Source organism: Rhopalosiphum padi, chromosome 4 (genome assembly GCF_020882245.1).
Source record: "Rhopalosiphum padi isolate XX-2018 chromosome 4, ASM2088224v1, whole genome shotgun sequence".
In the NCBI taxonomy this organism is placed as follows: domain Eukaryota; kingdom Metazoa; phylum Arthropoda; class Insecta; order Hemiptera; family Aphididae; genus Rhopalosiphum; species Rhopalosiphum padi.
Window position 1 is genome coordinate 47,543,516 of NC_083600.1, and position 24,410 is coordinate 47,567,925.

Genomic DNA, 24,410 nt, shown 5'->3' on the forward strand with positions numbered 1-24,410 from the left:
TATTTAATATATATATATATATATATATATACAGTTGTTTTTCGTTTTCGGTAGGATTTTAGTGTAAAATTGAAAAACAACAATTATTTTATGTCAATAATTTATTTTTTAATAACAATTTAACAATAGAATTTCATTAGTGAAAGGTTGAGTGTTCTATGCATTTTATAAGTTTATCATTTTCGTTATTTTAAATATTAAAATATTAATTAATATCTCTTAGTAAATTTATAGTACGTGTACTGTATTATAAAGTACATCTTTTATTATTTTCAAATGGTGACAATGTATTCGATCAAAGGTCACCACTCAGTTAAAATGACATTTTTTCAGAAAAATGTTTTAATGTGGTAATTTGTTTATAGGTTTGCCTATGACTTTAATGCTTCAATAAATATTTTATGAAAAAGTTTATAAGCAATAAGTTATAATTTTTTTTCATTATGTTTTCTATTAAACAGCAATAAATTATTTCACAATCGGTATTACAATAAATTTAAAATTAACTCCAGTCTTGCTGTTTTATTTTTTTTTTTATTATTGATATGGGTACAATTCATAAAAATAATTGTTTCAATAAGTTAAGTGATGTATACTACGTGTTATAGTATAACAAGAATCTTAAATGACAGATAAAAAAAATCATGCAACGATAGCATTATTTTTTGAAGCTTGTTTTAGTTGATATTTATGATTTCAGGTGTCTGCACTAACGATGCTTAACTGCTTAAAGCGTCTTAGAAGATTTCCAAAGATGATGACCTAGTTTAATAAATTAGATCATTCTGAGGAAAACTGTTTCCGTTATGAATTATTATAATTAGATTATCAGTACTATATTAAAAAATGTAAGTATTAATAGTTTGATTCGATTATTCAAAGCATAATAGTAAGAAGTAGACATTTTACAGACGATAGAAGTCTAAGATTTTTGGAATGTTTGATCATGTTGAATGTGCATTTATATACAACAATTGAATACGAAATTACGAACATAAAAAAATATTAAATGGATTTCAATATTGTCCAAATTCAAACACTTATGCATAATTTATACATTTTTTTTCTTTAAATAATTACAATTTATACAAGTTTATGTACAATTAGTAATTTTAGTAAAATAATTTACAATATTGAAATGAAAGACGGTGGTAAGCATCCAGTAGATCCAACCAACAGATTAATTGGTAAGGATTAGAGTAAGTCCCTTAGCCATAATTTTTTTAGTTGTCTGTTAGGGTTTTCAGGGATAACGCGAGAGAAAAGAAGTTTTATTGGTAGATTTTGAACTCTTTTATGAAGTAAGTTTATATCTTATTAATGGTTAGATGAAATAAAATTATGTATGATACAAAAGCAAATAATTTATCAGTCATAAATATTAAAGTTGTTTAATTAATTTAATATATATTCGTATGTTTATTGTGTAAAAGTTATTTTACTATCATTAATAACATTGATATTTTAAGAAAATCTTAGTGGATTAGATTATTTTCTTAAGTTATCGCTTATCAGTGTATTAATTCTACAATTATATATGCATAGCATATTTATTGACAATACATTTTTCATATTTTTGATTGTCATAAAATATACGCTCATAAATTATGAATTATCATTAAATTATAATTATCTTTGATTCGGTCATGATAATAATGTATTTATTATTTCTTATAAAACTTTAAATACAAAATATAAAACCCAGTGTTTGACATTCTGGTTTTTTTTTGTCTTAATGTACACTCATATAAATAGAAAATAAAGAACCACGATTTTACAGCTTATCGAATATCTAATAAAATTAAAATAGTCAACAATATGTTAAAGAATTCAAATGAAAAATGTGTTATCATTTTATCCCTTAATGGTCACACACACACAGACACACACACACACACATACACACACATACACACATAAATACAATTACACCATTCCAAACATTGTTTAACAGGTCTTAACAAATTGGACACTTAATAGTTATCATTCATTTGGTGTAACGTGTTTCACAATTTATATGAAAACACATAAAAAACTTAAATATAAGGTACTATTGTCTTACACAACCAACTATTGTTTGAAACTTTCATAACTAAAAATAATGCACGCAATTTAATTTATACATTTCATAATGATTTCCATTTAAATCTATTTTTAAAAAAGGTTTAATATTTTTATGAAATAAAAAGGAAAAAACATAGTTGATTGGAAATAAATTCAATTATACAAAAAATTGTAATGGTAAAAGAGAAAATGTAAGTTAAATTTATTAAAAATATTTTACTACAAATATTTGTTTTTATGAAATTAATATCATAAAAACAGACTATATTATTTATTATTGAAGTATTAGATAATTTTATTTCTGTAGTTTAAGACAACCATCTCAATCTCAAAATTGTATAACTAGAACAAAATTATAAGATAATTATTTGATTTTCTAAAATAATTGAGTGTTATTAGACAATTGTAGTTGTACCTGTAAGTATATTTTTTTTCAAATTGTATTATTATTGATAATTTCCCATTCTTTGTGATTATCTTTTAATTCATTGATATGTTATTATTTTATAAAATATAAATATATTATGTATATATTTTATATTTTGTATTTCATTTCGAGCAGTACAAATATTTTTAATTTTACATTACTGGTTATTTATAATAATATGTATAAAATATCTGAAGGGTCAACAAAGATTGAAGTTATAATAAATAAATATATTATGAATCATAATAAATCATTTGACTAATTATTCATAGGCAAACTATAGACCTATTTTGAATTTGATTGTATACATATACAATAAAGAAATTATACTAAATTGTTGAAATGTTTAATAATTTTATATTTGTTAAATTGTCTATTTATTATACTACTACTATATGCACACCGTTCTACGATAATACAGGCAGTGCCTTAAATTATAAGTGATATTTTGGAAATAATTAATTCAATCTACTAAATCATAAAATTAATAATTATAATAAACATAAATTGTGCTTAAAAACAGATGTACTTCCGGTATGCTTCATTAAGAATGTGTTTTTACACTGATAAAAACAATACAATTAATAATGAAAATATTATTATTATTATTATTATTATTAACAATGATTTATCGTTAAATTAAAATTCGACAAATACATCACAGCGATGATCTTTCAAAGACAAGGTACATTTGAAACTCGAAATCATCTACGCGGCAGCACCAGCGAGTTCACTCAGTTTTTGTTAATTGAATAACCTTCATTCTTATGTATACTTACTTTTTAATTTAATAAAAAGGTTTTGTGGTACTAAAACAATACCGGAGAAACGATATGTACGTAGTAGATACACTTAACTATCGGGCCATAAACGCAGACAACTATCGTTTGGTGATTGTGATGCGAAAGGTAAAGCACCACCGGAGTAAATGGTTATCATCGGTTTGCCTAAAACTTTACAACGACAATGATGATTTATATAGCTATCGGATGTTGATGGTCTTTCGAACGGCACAGAATCCACAACTTGTATATAACCGTGAAACGATGACGATGAAGGGGCACCTCTGGGCGGTTTTAAATAATTCATTGGTGGCTCCGCGCGCGTGTATATTATAGCCACGCTGCTAGTACTCGTCGTTGAGCGTTCGGGCGTAATGAAACTCTGGCGCGCAAAACTATTTAACAACTAATTAAAAGTCAAAAATAAATTTGGTTCCCTCTATACATAATATATACATATATTATAGAATTTTTAGTCGGCGGCGAGGGTAGACGAAGGACCGTATAAAATATACATATATACTATATAGTGGTTTTAATTTTGTTCCTCTGAGAAATAATATACCTTCGCCGCTGTCGGCGTTCGTGGTCGGCCGAATCCGAAAATCTTTTCTTCCCGCTAGTTGCGTTTTCTAATAAAAATAATAATAATAATAATAAATACGACGATAACTAAATTAAGAATATCTTTGGTGCGCTATGCCGTGGAAATTATAAAAAACTGAGGACCCGATCATGTAGTCCTTGGTAATTATTGTTTATATTCTTTATAGGTACTACACTGAGTACAGTTACGCTGTAATGATACACTCTCAATACCTTCTGATGTAAATATTTAGCACTGATGAAAGGTGATTATTTGAATTGTAAGGTCAGGTAGAAACTGACACGTATTTGTGACAACGAAGCGCAAGACGTGTGATTTTCTTATGGGATTACCGAATAAGGGTCTCTGCCACCAAAGAGAAAGTTAGTTTTTTGGAAGAGACCTTTGATAAAACCGTCAGCCACTTTCTGGTAGGCATGATCGTGTTGTTTTTTTCACGGCTCGATGCCTATCAGACATATTTGCAATACCTCTAAACATCGGATCCTGCAAACGAAAACCTGTTTTTTAACGAGCTTAATAAATGTTGTATTTATTTGGATTTATGTTCTTAAATTATGACATCTTCCTATATTACACTTATTACAGCATAATATATTTACAGCTGAGAGCCAGGCATAAAGTACATGGTTATTATAAATTTCATATTAATATTATAATTTTATTATACGGTGTATTTGATCAAATTCTCGAATACACGACCTCGAGAGTCTTTCAAAGATCAAGAGAAAGAAAATTGCGAGAATTTAATAATTATATCTGAAGAGTGGGGAGTAATAACATTCTTCAGCATTTATAAGTGTAGGTAAGAATCCCTCAGACCTTTTTAGTCCTATTATTTAAGTAAGTTATCTTTAACTGCTTTGAGTGTTTTGACTTTAATTTTTTCTTATTATCTTATTTTTACGTTATTACAATGCACATATAATAAAGATGGTGACTTCTTAAGCATGTTTTCATCGCAATTTTTAAGGAATTTACTAAGACTGCAATCCTGTTAAACGAAACAAACCCTGTTTTCTTTTAAATAAGTTTTTTTATTTTTGATTTAAATTGTTAAACTGATGATTATAAATGTAACAATATAAATATGTAAGGATTTAAAATTGGATCTAAATAAGCCCTATGGTTATAATTAAGACGAAATTAAAAAAAAAAAAAAACAGGGAAAGTTGCGTTAAGGGAGAGTACGTTTATATATAAATATAATAGAGTATGTTGAACTAAGTTTTAGTTTAATAATTACGTTATATTTTATAGGATAAAAAGATTCAAATTAATATTTTATGTATATTTTAAATATTTTTGTGTATAGTACTCGTATTATAATGTGTATATGTAATGCCGTAATGGTGATAAGTTTAAGTATTTATATACGGTAGAAATTATTTTGTATTATAATAAAATAATTAAACAAAGAATAAACCATCGTTATTTAACTTTTAATATCCAATTTCATCAAAATTACAAATTAAGAACTCCAAATGTCTTTTAAAAGAAATTGTAGCTATGTTCTTGATATTTTTAGAACGCTATAGACTAATTTTTAACGAAACTTGTAATCAATTTTTAAACATTTCAAATGAAATTTAAGTTTATAAATTTCAAGTTTTTTTTCATATAGACAAAAAATAACTTGATAAATCGGAAAACTGTTAAGCAAAACAAAATTTTTAAATTACTATTTATAAATAGGTCATAAAAAAAGAGGAAACATATTTTTAAAATCGTATCATGTTCTAACAATGCAGTTGAGTTAAAATTCTAGGTCTTAGGCTAGGTTCACATGGAAGCGTTTGTGTATATAAATAAAATAGATTTAATCAAAATTGGTGATTTGTAAGTATTCGTGTTTTTAGTTTATTACGATTATTTTAAGTACTGTGGATTTTTACTTTTGACTTCCCTAAGTATTAACTTAATCCAATTCAATACCAGGAACCATCTTGTTCAAAGTTTTAGTTTGTAGAATTTTGTCTGGTATAAGAGTCTTTAGAAGTTAAGTCATACACCGAAAAAAAAATCTTGTTAAGCCAATACATCTGGAACACAACTAGATTTTACCGACCGAATATTTATAAATATATATTTTATGAATGATTATAGGCCTCACAGCATATCGAATAAATTCTAAACCTATACATATTTAAAATATTCATTATAGTTTATTATAATTCATTAGGTAGTGTTAATAATAACATAACTCTTTATCGCCTCAAAAAAGTCCTTAAATGCCGTTAAAATCCTAAGTATGAAAATATTAAAGTAGTTAAAATACAAATCCGGTTGATGCATACTATCTTGGTGTTAAGACACTAAAATATGACAAACTTGAAAAAACATAAAAAAAAACAATAATTAAATGAGAATATTTGAACAACTCAACTAGGAGAGAAAAAATAATAATAAACAGAGCCAGAGTAAGTCATTCCCATTTTACTTACTCCCATTTGATTACTAAGAAACCCAGTCCATCTTGCGACATATATAAAACTCTTCTTACAAAAATGCGCACATAATATTATTAATTGCCTCAATGCCCTTAAATACTCGACTTCACATCTCCTTCAATCTTACGTCACGCGAAGAAGCCCTCAGTGAAAAAAAAACCGCCAATACTTTTACATTTTTCAAACAAATAGATTTGGATAAAAAACTGTAAAATATCAGTAAATATTATTCGTTATTTCTAATATTTTAAAAATGCATCATTGTAGAATGCAAATTTTAACTTAAGCTAATACCTACCTATGCACATTGTAATTGAATCATTAATATCAATAATAAAAATAAATTCCTTGCATATTAGATGAATATTATAGCGATGGTATTATACCTAAAAGCTCTCACGACGTCGTCGTCGTCATAGCACTCGGTCGCGCATCGGTTACACTTCGAACTGAACCGGACTGAGGCTGTGTGGGTGATGCAAAATGCAAATCGAATACAATATTATGGTGTGTGTGTGTGTGTGTGTGTCGGGTGACGAGTGCTAACTATCCCCCGTCCTACCCCGTAAGTCTTTTGTGCTGCGGATTATCTACACACAAACCGTATGCATAAATACACGCACACACAAGCGCGCAGGCTCGTGTACTGATGATGCAGCAGCCATCGCGCGCGCGAGAGATCCAATCATCCGGTAATCCTTTATTGTTTCCGTCTTCCGGTCGTCCTTGTGTCTATATTTATACACACACATAAGCTGTGCCGATGAAAAGCCGAACGGGGGCGAGACGAAGCGAACCACGTGTCGTAATTACACGCGTGTGGCACACCAGAGTCGTATTTCTCCGGCGCAATCGATGTCGTCGTGCACGAGAGGATTATCATTTGCTGTTTTGTGCCCGTTCTCGGTATATATATATATATGGATATATACTTAATGCCGTCGACGTCATAATACTCACACGAGTCGTCGTCGCGTTGACGTCTACGACGAAGACGATCTTTTGTCGCATTTTTGAAATCCTCGATTAATCCTTATTCGCGACGTGCTTTCCTACGCACTCCTCGTACACCTGCTCCCATCATTATATATATATATACTATAATATACGTCGCGTACTCACGTGTGAACACGGTCGGGGCTTAGGTACCCGTGGTGCGAGAAAAGCGCTTAGGGTTTTTCTTTTTTCTTCACATTTTATTTTCAACGGAAGACGACGACGCGTCGTTGTCACGAAAAATCGATCTGATTCGATGTACACTCGTCAACGAAATATACCTGTGTGTATAAACTGGGTGATTCTTTTATCAAACGACACTCGGTATTTCAAAAAACTATTAATCTTTTCGAAAATATTTAATTATAATTTTTAAGATATTGAACTTTTGAATGACAACATACATTTTTATACACACGAATTTAAACTCAGACGAGTATAGTTTATGAGCTATAACTATTAAAAGTTTATATGAGCTGAGTATTATACGCCAATATTTTAAAGGACCTCGTACCACTTCATTCCGCTCATTTAACCTTAAAATATTTAAAACTCATAAATTAATCGTCCAAATTTCGATTCATGTATGCATCGGAATGTAACATTATAAGCTTCACCATTTTTACCACACACAATTTTGAAGACCACAAGTATAAATTTGTACTATATACACGACGCTGATACCTAATAATATGTACGTACCACGTACGTGATAATGTGTTACGACTATTACGCATTATATATCATACATGACAACATTATATGTAATATATATATATATATATGTATACTTATTAGGCTATTATAATAATGTTGGTTCTTAAGTAGTTTATTTTAGGTTTAGAGTTTTATTTATAAATTTCAATTCAGCATTTATAAAAAAGTGTCATCGTTTGATCAATCCATCGAATTTAGTTTCATTGTTGTAATAGTTGTGATAATAAATTATACAAATAATTATTGTTAACCATGAACTTTGAACTATTGTGGTGTCGTAAATATTTAAAATAGAAATGTTTGTCGTGTATATTAAACAGATTTAACCATTTAGTTAGGTTTACATTAATTGGAAAAGTTTTGGTAAAAAAATAATAATAACGAGTGCACTCGTTTTTATTAACGTTTCATCGATACACATAGATATATCCTTTATGATTAAATAATTGAACCGATGAAGTCGATGAACCTTTTTGATTAATTTTAGCCATCATAATTTATAGTGTTCACTAAAACTATTATTGTATACGAATATGTATGTATACTCAAATCGCATTATCGAGAGAGGATTATTTCTGATTTTTTTATAAACTCATACTCATTATTGTATACATGTTATTAATGATCTAAGTACTCCGATGAAAAATATTGTGATCTAAAAACACTAAATTATTTTTAAGAAGACGCGACGAGGGAGAGTTATACGACAACAGCTTATTATTAAAATACATTTTACGTATGGTATTGATTTAACGGATCAAAAAGTTTATTTTCTTAATGGGGGGTACGTATACGGTTTATAATTTATACACAGTAAAGGTGTCAAAACTCACTAATTAGTATAAAATACACGATCATACTCATACACACTCGCGCGTATATTATATGCTATATAGTGCATATGCATTATATATATATATATATGAAGTACAACTTCGAGATAAATCTTATGCAATAAAGTTTCACAACTGAACTTAAATCTATGTTTTGAATGTAAGCGTACACCTACCTAGTGCAATAATATACATGTGCGGAGAAGAGGATGCTGAGAAGTCACTGTTAAAACAAAAACGAGTTATGAAGAAATTTATGTTTTGGAAACTCGTTGTAATTATAGTAGTTGAGTGTACGATGACAATGCGATACAGACCCGAATGCACGAGTAACACGATTACGTCATTTGCTTATATATTTTAATAAATGTCGAGTATTGCGTAGGTACGGAAAATTAAATGTGGATATAATAGGGGAAAACTATTTTAGTAACTTAACGTAATTTATTTATTGAAAAAGACTTCATTAATTTGGGAAAAGTTTTTGCCTAAAACTTATCATAATATACAGAATACGTTTATTTTATAAGTGTATTATCGATTAGCTTGTATAATTTTATTAAATTTTTTTTCACGCAATTAAATTAGCTAAATAACCGAAACCGATAACGGTTATATTCCAAAGTAGAATTGAACCGCGTTTTAAAATAATAATAATAATAAAAAAAATAACAATATTAAACACCGGGGTCGGGTATATGAAGCCAACTCGATTTAATCGAAAAAGTAGTCGAGCGTAGCCACCATCGTAATTTGATCAACGTAAAATATGTAAGTTGCTCGAGATGTTCGTATACTTTTTGATCTATATATGATGATGTCATATAACAAAAAAATGTAAAAGAAAAATCCTTTTGCGTCTATGCCCTTGTCGGGTCGCAATCTTTACGATTTCATTTGAATAGCACACCGCTAAAACGTATATATAAATATATATATATATATGTGTGTGTGGGTTTCCCTATAAACGCCGCACAGCCGACATTACACACACTCACACATACACATACACACACACACTAAACGTAACCGTGTATATAATATGCGGCGAAATCTTCTGCACGATGTTCTCAAACTACATGTAAGTTAAATGGCGCGGCGCAAACGTCGACAGTTTTCCACACCGGGTCATGCATAATTCAGATAACTGCTGCAGAAGGCCTCCGCCGAATTCGGGGCCCGTCAAAACTCCAGATATCAAGATTAATAACACAGTGATAAATAACCAATATATGAACTTTGGTATTATACGAGAAAAAGAAGTGAAAAGAAAACGCTGGACGACGATAAAAATATTTCAAATGATTTGGATAATGAAATATTTTTTTTAAAAATATTTTTTCCACTTCTGTTCCGACTAGAAAGTTTGTTGTTTGTTTGCTATTTTTTTAAGCATAAAAAAATTACAACGTCATGGTTTAAAATTCAAATAAATCCAATATATTTTTATATTTCATTTTTGTTTTATTATAATTGATTAAAATATCAAATTACAGATTCAATGTAATTATTATGTTGCAATAACGTATATTAATTATATTAGGGTGTTTTTGCATAACACCGGTTAAACGTTGCGGTTAAAATAACGTTCGGTTAAACCAATCATTTTTATTTTTTTGTAATTGATAAAACTTCAGTTTTTGCAAAACCGTTGAGATTAATTTAAACGTGAGGTTAAAAACTGTTATCAAATTTAAATATTATTAATATTATTTACACTAGGTAAATTTTATTTTTAATTAACTATATATTAGAGTAAGAGTATAATATATTTTCTATTCTATTGTTTATTATATATATTTTATATTTTTATTCGATATGGAAGAAATGTTAAAATTAGTCTGTTTAAATGAAATTACTACTGATGATATTGTTAACGGGTTTATACGTTATTTTTTACTGGCGTCGTGCAAAAACTCCCTAATATTAAGCGACAATATTATTTTTCCAAGAACCTTATATTCCATGTATCGGTATAACTTCTAATAAAACAATTATAATGTTGATCAACAATATTGTTGAATTTGTAAATAATTAAAAACCTCTCAATATTGCCAAAGCAAAATAGTTTGTTTTTTTTTAAATAGTTAAATGTCTTAAATAGTTTATAAATGTTTAAAACAACTATTTACTTTTAATATAAACATAAATATTTTTAGTCATAAATAATTAAAACTCCAACTTATTAAATTGACTATTGACTGTTACGTATCATAATATCATATGAAAATATTATTATAGCGTCTAATAATAAATATTGTTATTGATCGACAACGGCCGCTATCGGTACAGGTCGACGACGATTAACAACAACAATATTACATTTGTGTAAATTAAAAATATTTTTATAGTGTGTTCATAGAGGAGATGTTATTGATAATCTCGAAGAAATGTTAAACCAGTATGCTCTTTTAAAAGATATGCTCATATTATTAGTTTAAACTATAGGTATATTATTTCTGTAAGTCTTATTTTTTTATAGCTTTATTTTTTTTCTTTTTTTTTTTGTATAGTGTAAGGTGTCAAAGTAACTTTGTTTATTTGATCATTTATTTTAATCAAATAATGGTAAATCTTTTTTTGTCTTATTTTTAACCAAATGTCAAAATCTAAATTCAATAAATATATTATGTACATTTTACAGGTTTTAAACCCACACAACCGAAAACAATTTCTGGCATTGTAAATTTATTATGTATTGATTATTGAAAAAAAAAATTACAATTTAATCGATTACAATAAAGATATTGTTATGGCTGATTTATAAATTATAATGGTATTTTTTTTTCTTAGGATCACAATTATTTTTAATGTTAAATAGTAATTAGTAACTTGCAGTTAGTCGTTTGTAAAATGGTTACTCAACCAAAATATTATGAAAATAACATATTTTCCAATTGTTTACACGTGAATACACACTACACAGTTAATTATTATACGATTAATACCTAGCTGATGAACTATTTAGTAGCTTATCCATATATAAGTATTTAATGTAGATTTTTAACCGGAACCAGTATTCATTTTATGTTATATTATTTTATTTTTTTAATAAAACATGAATTTATATTATTATATAAAAAGTAATATATTTTATCTTATCGACTCAACATTTAAAAATGTATAATATAACTGACATCATAAAAAATAAAAAAAATTATATAAATCAAATATAGTAAGAAAATAATAATATTATCTTGGTATTACAAAGCTATATCATTTGGGTTTATATAACTGAAGTCTGCAGCTTTAGCATGAATTATGGTTCCGTCAAGAATAATGTCCCACGTGACTTAGTAGGACATTAACGCAATTTCGTACAATTAATAATATGACAATTTTTGAAGTAAATGAACTAAATCGCATTTTAATGATAAGACCAAAATTATTGTTGTACATAACTTTCACGTGTTCAAATTCTAGCAATAAATAAACCTTATTTTCTGTAGACTACGTATGTCGTTATAGATTGAAGTCCTAAGTTATAAATTATCTAGAAAAATTTTAACTGTCATTTCAACTATATTTTTTTTAGTTATACATTTGTATTACATTTTCGTTGTTAAGTATTAACGCTTTAAAGTTCCGGTAAACCTAACTAGAATCCTTTAGACGGTTTTCGTATAACATTCAACTTTTGAATGATGAAATTATTAGATTATTCTGTACTTTAGATTTGGCCCACATACTATGTCCCAATCTGATTTATATACGTATAACGTTGGTAAATTAACTTTATTTATTGACAATGGGGTCGTTTTAAGAATTTTTATTTCTGGAGAAACGTAATACTTTATGCCTTTTGAACAAATTATACGAATTGTTCATGGAAAAAGTATTTCTCAAAAACAAATAGCGGAAATAATTTACTTGATTTACATTATTTTGAATAGACTATTGAGTTGAATACTTTTCAAATGAATTCAAATACGTATTTAATTAGTTTCACTTAAATACATCCATGATAACTACACGAATACTTTTATATAAATGCTTTAAATTCAGTTAACTCAATATTGGCCTGGGTTTTATTTTAAATGACTGCTAATATTTCTTCACAGTTATCTTAAACTGTTTTGAATTCTAGAAACAGCGTATTATCCAAAGTGCAATAAATTTGTGTTCATTTTTTTTTATCTATATTGTAAATAATTTATAGTTTTGCATGCAACTTTTTAAACTCTTCTACTTTTCTAAAAGTGTTTTCTACAAAACAGCAGATGTCATTATAAAACCAACAACTTACAGAATCTGACAGTAAAATTCTGAATAATTTATTAGAAAACAATATATAATATATATATATATTATATATATTTAAGTTGATAAAATATGAGTTATTTCAAGTTATATATTTTTTTAGATATTAATAATTTGTATTTATTTGATTTTAAAAACGAAACAAAATTGAATACTTACAATAGAAGCGGTTTAATATGTATAATCGATGGACTAGGTCAATCATATTATACAAGTATTCGGTAATTCGTTAGTATAGTTACGTCATATTATATTATATTAATTTATTAAAGATAAGTCAAGTTTGAGATAAAAGCTTAAATTTTAAATAATTTGAATTTACTCGTCTCGAAATTCCATTCTAAACTATACTTAGAATCGTCCAAATGCACGTTCTTGGTTCAAAACTATTCCGACAACTCTCCGGCTACGTAGATTTAAAAAGAAATTCGAGGAAGAGGCTTTTTAAACATAACTCACTCTAACTACGTAGAACACATAAATCTGAGAGGTCACTTAATAAAGTGATTTTTTCCAGAAGCTCTATAATATACGTATAGTATGTAATATTCGAATTATATTAATACAGTAAAAGCATTTGAATGTTGTTGTGTATATATTTTTTTAATAAATCGAGCATCTACATTTCAAAATAAAATTAAAATGATTAATATTATATTAAAAAAAAATAAAAAGTTTACTTAATATTTCTCACATTAATCTTGCTTTTTTATGAGACCAGTCGTTTTATATTTTTTGCTCATTTATTCAGCATGAAGGATAATTAAAAATAATGTTCATATTGTTAAATCCTTGCGATACACTTTTTATTTGGCTTAGTTGTTGTTGTTGTAGTTGGCTTAATACACTTAAAACCTTTAATTGGTCGAAACAAACTTTTATTTGTTTTTTTTTTTAATTAATTCCCATAGTTATGACCATAATGTTTTGTGAACAGTACAATATACATTCCGAAATCCTTGAACTCGTGGTCGGACAATCACTTCTCTTTTCTGATTTATTTATTTGTCGACATTTAGTTAGAAATGTACCTTGTACTAATTTAATAATGAGCCTAATGGCCATATTTCGGTGTTAAACACCTACCTGATTACCACTATAAGTTTTAGATGAAACTTTATGAGTAATGATGTAGATGATTAGGTGATTTAAATAGGAATTATGTAGGTGAACTATAACAACAAATAATAAATGCTTCATTTAAATGACTATAAATAATTATTTTTATTTAACCATAAATATCATAATCAGCGATAATATATATTTATATAATACACATACATATACAATGTCAAATTATCATGGTTCTCTGGTAAAAAAACACTAAATTTAAATTCCTCCGATGATAAAACTAATGGGAACCTATATTATTATGGAGTAATACAATAATATAACAATACGCCATACAACTGAATCGGCATGACAACATATTTCTACAATAATTAACATACACGTAAATATACAACAATGATATAGGTATTAGCTTAACAGCATATATATATTATATTATTAACATAAAATAAGATCATTTGATATACATATTATATGTATATCAGTTTCGCTATTTTTTTTTTTATTACAAATAATGATTTAAAATAATTAGGCTTTTCAAACGCGTTAAGTCTGGTTCACACTTCACCATGCCATATTTCGTATAATATTTAACATATAGGTAACACAATGTTGGTACACGTTACCTAAACGTTGAATATATTCAACTTCATACCGACTTTGCTTCAATGTGAGTATTTTATAATATTTTTACGGCCATGGAAAATTGGTGTTATCTTTGGGATATGAAAAAAAAATGTAGATTCCGTTAAAACGTTTTGTTCGATTAAGAGACGCATACAATTATTATTTCCTACTCTTCACTTTTAGAGACAGTTTCGCGCGAAAACCGAATTTAATGGATACGAAGCATGTTATTTCTAAAACAGTATTGAATCGAATTGTTGGGTTATTTACAATCGGCACCGTGTTGGACTAGTTGAAATTAAATTCCCCTCCTTGGAATGCGCAACATGGGAGTAACCGAACGGGGTGGAATGCGCCAGGCACTTTTTACTATAATATAGGCCGCCGGCATAGTTTCGGACAACTAAGCGTTTTATTGTTACATCAATCCTACGGCTACGCCGGTGCCTAATGGCACGGAAAATTATTATAAATCATCGGTTCACCGAAAAAGCACGGTGGTTCGTGGAAGAGTAGTCCCGCACGTGTCTGAGACTTTAAAATAAATCCACTAAACATTTCTGAACGTAAATTCTCACAGCAGATTTATTTTTATTTTTTCACTGTTTCCCGCTTTTTGGTACAATACTATAGCCGAGTTCCATTTAAGCCGTTCATAGTGATTTATACGATGAGTATTTTTTTTCTTTTAATATTAACGATTTATATAATATTCATTTTTTTTATTTATGTACATATTACGATAGTTAACTACACTTTTTAACATCTCGTCGAATGTTATTAAAAACTGAGGAATTAAATTCAATAATGACCTTTTTTTTTTTTTGACTAGAAGAATCGGTCATAATTTAAAATTGAATTAGGTCAATCATCCCATTGATGCGTCAAAATATGTTCGTCGAAAATGAATGGAACACGTCACGGAAACATGTTTCGCTACCCGTAATCTCTACGGTGAACTGCGAAAAAAAGGTTAAAACATAATTATATTTTCAACAGGCCCAAGTTGTTTAGGGAATAATAGATAAATTTGAGCCAAGCATAATATAATATTTAAAAGAGTTTCGTTTTATTACTGGATTTATTGTTATTTTTTTTGTCGTAATAATTATGGATTGTCATATTATTAAAATTTATATTTTTTTATTTTGTATATTCTACTATGTCCTATTTATATTATCGGGAGAAAGGAAATGCATTTAAAAGTGTTTTTGGTGTGAGCACTCCGTGAACATTTATTTATTTATTAAAACGTAACTGTTAAGTATAATAATTCAAGTTGAATTAAATTTAATCGGATAATAATGATATGAATTGAAAATCTCAATTTTTTTGTACGGAAAAGTTCTCATGAAAACGGAAAAAATTTAATTTAAACTCGCTTTAAGAATCTTAAAGATTCTGTACAGTATTGTCGTTAAGAAGATTGTAGTGTCGTTACAACAACTTAAGACTAAAATATTTTATTTGTTAATTAAAATTAATAAAGTCGTGCTAAAAAATAATTATTTCATACGATAATTTATTGTTTACGACGATATCAGAATTCGGCACAAAACCACAATATTGCTTAAAAAAAAAAAAACAATATAAATTCATTTTTTTTTTTGATAAAAATAAAATACATTAAGTAAGTACATTAATAGAGAGAAATTAACAAACACATAAAATTAAGCAGATTACGTTTTCAGTGGCGTTGGATTCGAACGAAACTAAATACCGCGCATTCGATATTATCTAGTGTAGAATTATAAGTTTTATAATTTAATAACATCAATAACATCGTTTTACTTGAACAGACCGCGACGCACGATAGTGCTTCATTCGATTGCGGTACAACGATCGGGGGGGAGGGGGGGCACATCGATCGATGGAAATTTTCCTAAAGGGTCTATATATTACAACGTGAATGTGTGTAGTGGTCGATAGATATCAAATTGTATTTTTACAATGCTATTTCTACGACGCGGACCTGCCAACCAGTACGTACAACACGAAAATATTAAATATTTCACAGCTTATATAACGATATCATATTAATATTACTATCGCATTTTATTTACAGGTGAGAGCGACGAGCGTCTTACCCCCGCGGAGTCTATTACGTCAGTGGGCGGACATCCGGTCGCGGTCTTGTGACCGGTCTACGAGTCGGGCCCTTCGCCCACGTACCCTTCGTCCGGGCTCTCAGTGTTGGCCGGTTGCTTTTGCACGGCGGCCACGGCCTTGTGTTGGCCCGCGTGTTCACCGGCCAAGTGTTGTGGCTGTCTGCCGGTCGGCGGTAATGCGGCGGCCCCGGCCACGAGTTGCGTCGGCGGCGGCGGCGGCATCATCATCATCATGACCATTGTATCGTCGTCTAGCGTTTGCGCGGAAGCGTTCGACAGCGACGGCGGTTCGTAAAAAGCGGCTGCGGCCGTCGCGTAATATGCCGCGTCTGCGGCCGCCGCGGACGCCGGATACGGATATCCCTGTTGGTTGTACCGGACGTTTTGCGGTTCGTACCGGGTCATGTGGTGTTGGTGCTGTTGCTGTTGCTGGTGGTGATGGTGATGGTGGTGGTGATGCTGCTGTAACAGCACGAACTCGGCTTCCTGGCACGACCGGCCTTGCGGTTTGGCCGCGTTCCGGCGGTGCGGCAGCGTCCGGTACAACGACGGCGGCGCCGGCACGGGATACTGGCCGGAAGACAACTTGGGCAGCCCGTAATCGGCCGGATACGGTTCGCCGGCGGCCAGCTTGCCGGGCGACAGTTGCAATTCGTACGATCCACAGCCACCGCTCGACGGATAAACGATAGTCGCGCTGCTCGCACCGGAACTCGTCCAAAAGTCCCGGCCGCCGGGCGGGGGCGGCGGCACGGCGATCTTGTACACTTCGTCGGAGGCGTCGCAATAGTCGCCGCCGACGTTGTCTCGGATCACGGTGGACGCGTCACTGATTAGATCCGGATTGGCCTCCAAGGTGGTGGTCGCTGCCGCCGTGACCGGATGTCCCGCGGCCACGTGCACTTGCTGGTACGCGTCGTAACCGCCACCGCCCACGTGCAGCACCTCGTGCACTTCGTAACCGACAGACGATCCCGGGCCGGCGGCCGCGTCGTACTCGCCGTACACGCTCACGTCCTCGGCGGACGACAACTTTCCGTCGATGGTGGACGAAACGGTCAGGTTCACCGAGTCCGACTGTCTGATGTCCGACGTCGCCTTTGCCCCCTGTCCGCTGTTCGACGGGTCGTCCGCGCTCGCGTCACCGCCACCGGCTCCGCCAGACTTGCCGACCGGTCGGCCGTTGTGGTCTCGACGCCGCCGGCGTTTCGTCATCGTCAACCGGCAGGCGACCGCGCAAACGACGGCCACGGCCACGAAGCAAACCGCACCGGCTAGCACGACCACCAACAGGGCGGGCGGCGGCGCGTCCGGCGGATACGAACCGGCCGCCACCTCGGACGGCTCTTGGATAACGCGCACCGTGAAGTTGCACGCCGCCCAGCCCGCCCGGTTTTCGGCCACGCACGCGTACGACCCGTTGTCCGCGGGCCCGGCGTCCTCGATGGACAGCTCGACGCCGGCCGCCGCGGTACCGTTGGCCACCTGCCGCCCCTCGAACCACCACGAGATCCGCGACTGTCCGACCGGCGTCACCCGGCACGCGAGCGTCACGTTCTTGCCCGCGTCTGTTTCCACGTACTCGGGGGACGCGGCCGTCGCCACCGGCGCGCACGCCAGTTCCTCGGTGGCCAGCTTCCGGATGACGGTGCCGCGCAACCGGTCCGGTCCATGGCAAGTGGGTTCGACCGTGTGCGGCGCGCTGTTGTTGTTCAGCCACCGGTGCACGTCCCGCAGCCGGCAGTCGCACGACCACGGGTTGTGGTGCATCTCGATGCCGTGAAGCGACAGCGGCAGCACGACCGCGCCGCCCGCGGCCTCGATCCGGACGATCTGGTTGTAGTCGAGCCGCAGCCACTCGATGCTGTGCAGGCCGTCGAACGCGCCCGGCTCGACCGTGGACACCCGGCACCGGCTCAGGTCCAGGTAGGTGAGGTAGGTGAGCCGCTTGAACGCGGCCGTCCGGACCACGGTCACCGCGTTGCCGCTCAGCACCAGCTTCATCAGTTGCGGGTAGTCGTCGAACGACTTGGTCGGTATGTCGGTGATCGCGTTGTCGGACAGGTCGAGTTCGACCAGGTTGGACAGGCCCTGGAACGCGGCGTCGTCCAAGTACGTGATCCGGCACCGGGCCATGAAGATCTTCTGCAGGTTGGACAGCCCGGCCGACATGAACCGGCCCCTGGACAGCGCGTCTATCGAATTACCCGACATGTCCAGCACCTGAGTGCCGGCGTCCATGCCGGCCGGTATGACCGTCAGGCTCCGGTTGATGCACTCGACCGTCTGCTTGCCGCCCTTCCACTTGCACGTGCATCCGAGCGGACAACCCGCGGCCGCGACCAGCACGGCGGCCAACGCGGCTGCCGCTAAAATCATTCTCGTCGTTGTGGTTGTCGGCATCGTGTCGGCGGCGTACATCACCCCGGACGGCGGCGGATCTTCTTTGGTCCTGACGCAGTCTCTGTCGGTCTGAACTTCATGGCGATCTGTGCGCCCCCGCCAGGATGGCTCTATCTCCTGCCCGTCTTCATGCACCACCTCGTTCTCGATACGACGGCGTCTGTAAAACAAAACGGATATGATATTAATATTTTGAATTGATAGAAAATCAAATTCTTAAACGATTTGAGACGTGGACGACGAATAATAAAATCGCAATCAATCCACAAAACGGGCTTTAGTCGATCCGAAAATAAACATTGTGTAATGCGTGAGATATATATATATATATGTATATGTATATTATCGTATTTACAAGAAGTGATTGTAAAATTATTTTTTAAAGGTTAATTTGGTAAGTTTTGTTCTTAAAAATAATTCTCGTGATATACGTTTTTTGAACGACGCATCATTGAATGCATTTGACAATATTAATTGTGCGTCTGATAGTGCTGTAGGTAATCAATATTTTTTTATTTGCCTAACAATAATTTGCTGCTCTAAAATTATATAAACCGATTGTCCTAAAAGTCGGTATTTTACTATTTACGAGATTAAGTACATTGTGTTCTATTCACTCAAACACGAATTATAATTGATAATATAGAAATGTTGTTCGACTACTCTTATCTTAAAACCTATAGTAATGTTCTTGATTACTATATTCATGTCCTGAGTCGCATGTTACATATCGTTTGTGTCAATAGTATCAGACGCTATTTAGCATTCTGTCAACATAATTTCAACTAACGAACAACACGCTTTCCGCTTGGGTGGATCTACTATTATTTGAAACCGTATATTTGTAAATAAATAGTTTATGTCCATTTAAAGGACTTTGTGCTTTCAATTAAGTTAGTGACAAGGTACTTATTTCAGTGTATTTCATGAATAAAATGATTGTTTGGAATCATTTTTTCTGTAATAAAATAATTTCTATAAAACAGATTTCAGTGATAAATCTATTAATTATAAAGTCAAACTTATGTTTTATCTGTGTCTAGAGTCTCTCAAGAGTGTTGTATTTACCTCCTCCACTTTTCTCTTTGTTATTAAACTGACATATTTTCTGCTTTAAACACAATTATAGTTTTTGTTTTGCTGATGATATGAAAATATTTTTGAAGAAAATAACTGTTATATCTATTTTAAAATTCAGCACTATTTTAATATTTTTGTCATGAAAATCTTAGTTTTATATTGAATATTAACAAATGTCAGATAATAATATTTAAAAGAGGCAAACAAAAATACTATAAATAACGTTTTATTATTTATTGATGATTCTAACTAACATCCTATAAAAACGGTATTAATATACAATATAATCTTAGCTTGACTTCATCTCGATTCTTTGTCACTAAACTCACATTAAAAGTGCTTACTTACAGAGCTCTCAAACTATTGGATTTCATTTTGAGAGTTTTTGGTTAGTTCAAACTCTCAATATCTCTGAAATATATTTACTGTTACATGTTAGACAAACTGTTGAAAGCTGCTAAGTTGTAGGGACGTTCGGGTAGCTAATGTCAATCAAAAAATATAACGGTTAAATGAAATTGACTATACTTTATAAATACCTATGCATTAAATAATACTTATTTTCCTTCTCGTGACAATTCTAACATAACTACTTATTATATTATAGAGATGCTAATTTATCTAACAATATTTATTTTCTACAATGTTATATTTTGTCACCTTATATTACTTTGTGTATTTGGACACTTGTCCGTTTTTCTTTTATAAATAATTAAAATATAGATAATAAAAAAAAAAGCTAATAAGGAAAAAAAAAGTACTTATGGAATATTTTGTGGTTAGATATATGGTTTATTATCATTATTATTTAACAAATATATTCTACCATACTGAAATTCATGAAAATAAACTACACAAGATGCCTATTACATCAAAAGAAAAAGCAAGAGAGTTTTTGGTCAAAAAGTCAAGGTTATGAGTATAGATCTCTTTATGTTTCTACAAGTAGTATAAAAAAATAAAAGATAAATAATATATATGCTAGATTAAAGTATGTTATTAATAAAGACTGAATTGTGTACTCAAAAATAAGTACAAACGTTCTGGAAGTATGAAGTGTCAATACAAAATATTTGAACTAGAAGAAAATTTAATTTAAGAACTAACGAGACACACTGAAATAATGTCTCGTATCTATAAGTTTTGTTATAATTGTAATATAATATTCTCCCAAAAAAATACCAGTTATAATAATATCATAAATATAATAGAAGACAAAATATTTATGCAATTTATTTATTGATATTTGTAAAATGAATGTCTGAAAATAAAATATTTCTGTACATTTTTCATATCCAATAAATTAGTTTAAATAGTCATAAGGATAAAAAATAGTTTTATCGCAGGTATACAGTTATAGAAGTTGATAAAAGAGGCTTAGTAAACTTATTGCTGCAAATATCAGATACTATAAAACTACAGAAATGGTTTACAACAAATCGAATCCAATTTACCAAAGCTATTCACGTATATAAAAAGATACATAGTTCTTAATCATACTTGTTATCGAACTAGCATTTTGACAAAGAATTTAGATACTAAATAAAAAAATATTAGAAACATCAAAAGTAATAAAGCGTAAATATTATTACTATATATATTACCTATTGTAAATAAATAAATTGATATGCATTTTTTTTAAATTTCATTATACTTTAATGTTATCAACTAAAAATTAAATCAAAAGAATGGAATAAAAAAATCGTTAGATACAAAAAAATACTATTGAAAAAAAATTCTCAACTACGTATGACATTTATACATATTAAGTAAATTAATTTTTTAATAACGACTGCGATGGTAAGAAAATTATTCTTCTAATTATTCTTCTTATCGTATTTAATAACATTTATATTATTATAATATGTATGACTACTCGCAGCGCGTGTTCATTGACCCGTATAATATAATACCACACCACATGGTCGATTTCACGCGACGCTGATTTGTATACAGTTTTAATAATATCAGTAGTTCTAAGTTTTTTCTCTTCCAGAATATATCAACAGTGTGGTGTGCGGAAAACGTATTAATTGTTTTTATTTACGTGAATAAATTACATAATATATTTTATAATATAAATATCGAGAAGTGTGTGTAGGTTCTGACTGATTCATCAAGTACGCTCATTATTCCTATGAATTTTTTCAATTTCTGATTTTGAAATTTTTAAATATACTGAAAAATCATATTTTCGAATTATTAATTTTTCATGTATTACTTCAGGAATGTCCCATGGTGATATAAACATTTATTTTTAAATCAGATTTTTATGTTTTATAAATAATTTTAGGAAAGATGGAGGGGTCGGCAAATTGGAAAGTGCCTATATGCGGAAAACCTTAAATGCGCCACTGGTTCTGAGTGTACATATATCGATTATTAGCGATTTTTAATTTTAATACGTCGACGAGCTAAAATTGCGTTTTGTAGGTATATTTCGCTTGCTCAAAAAGTTAAATATTTTTTGTTTTCATATTTTCAACACTTTACCGAAACTACACCTGTGGTTTGCAGTGTATGTATAATTTTACAAAACGCGCGGCGTAAAAAAATGATATACTCAGGTTTATTCACTCATTTGAAAATATTTCTCTTCAGATTTGTGTTGGGGCAATACTTTTTTCTCTTTATCCTCACCACTAATATTTAGGTTTATTTTCATCGTTACATATGGTCAGACATTGTTTTATCTACAAATAAAAATTACCGATAGTTTATTATCTAGTCATCTACCTATTTTACTTAATTTTACGATTTTCAAATAGATTTTAAAAGAATAAAAATCATTTCCTCATCTGCGGAAAATTCAACTATAATAATAATGACGATAAATATTTTAATTTGGTTGTGATACTTACGTAGTTTACGTTATATATTTTTGAAAATGTGTAATTTTTCTTTTTTTGGCGATTTTTTAAAATTGCTAAAATATAGTAGGCCTTAATTATTATTTATAGACAAGTACAACGTTTATATATCTACTACTCGTGTCATTTTTAGTTTTGCTTACTTATTTGAGAACCCCTAGCTAGAAGTTATGTTGGAACTGTTGGCTATGTATAATTCAGCAATAAAACCCTATACGCAAACGTCATCAATTTAAAAACAAAACACTATAATAGTATGACAAATTTAGACCATTGAATAAGCCACCACAATATGAACTTTCGATTTTCATCTACTATAAACGCAACTTTTCGAGTTGCTTACGTCATGTGAAATCTAATTTTTTGAAGTTTAGTTGATTGGACGGACACCTGCAATAATGTTAAAAATCTATAACATATAAACTTAATATATTTATGTGAATAAAAGTATATATTTTTAATTTTAGGTTAGAAGATTCAAGATACGTATAATGTACCGGCAATGAATGATTGAATATAAGCCAAATAATATTTTTAACAAAAATTTGTTTATTTTACAAAAAAACCTAAAATAATATAATATCGTCTAATAAAATTAATTTAAAAAAAAAAATGGTCAGCAGCCTTATTAGCTTCATATTGTTTTATAAAATATCATCGATAATATCTTTAATATCTTTAAAAGCTTAAAATACTGTAGAAGAAATAGAAATAATTTAAAAAATATTCTTATATAAATAGAACATGACATACGGTCACCATTTAAAATTGTTTTCCGTATGAAATGATTACAGGTAACGAAAATATCATCGAATTCAAATTTAACACATTAATTAGAGTAACTATTGCTCAATGATAATGAGGTATGTTCAAAGACTAATAATATACAGGAAACGAACTCCCTCATTATTTTTTTTTATTATTATTATCATTCAATTGTGGTTGTTATTTAATTTTTATTGAGCATAACAATTTAAAATTTATTATTTATGAATTTAATTTCTCCATGTAAAAACGTTCGTAACGTCAATACTGCAAAGCTCAATAAAGTCTGATTATAAATTGCAACGGGTAAGAAGAAAATATAAATAATGTATTTATACTACTTATTTCAA

General features: G+C 31.4%; 1 protein-coding gene across 6 annotated transcripts in view; it reads right to left on the minus strand.

Annotated features, from left to right (window-relative positions):
- Positions 1-14,335: 14,335 nt before the first annotated feature.
- The window catches only part of LOC132928851 (leucine-rich repeat-containing protein 24-like), a 290,763-nt gene continuing 280,688 nt past the window's right edge, over positions 14,336-24,410 (minus strand). For all 6 annotated transcript variants that reach the window (XM_060993764.1, XM_060993766.1, XM_060993763.1 and 3 more), the window contains one exon: positions 14,336-19,505. In XM_060993764.1, coding sequence (XP_060849747.1) covers positions 16,979-19,363 — 2,385 coding nt within the window. In that variant the 5' untranslated portion in view covers positions 19,364-19,505 and the 3' untranslated portion in view covers positions 14,336-16,978. The remainder of the gene's footprint in view (positions 19,506-24,410) is intronic.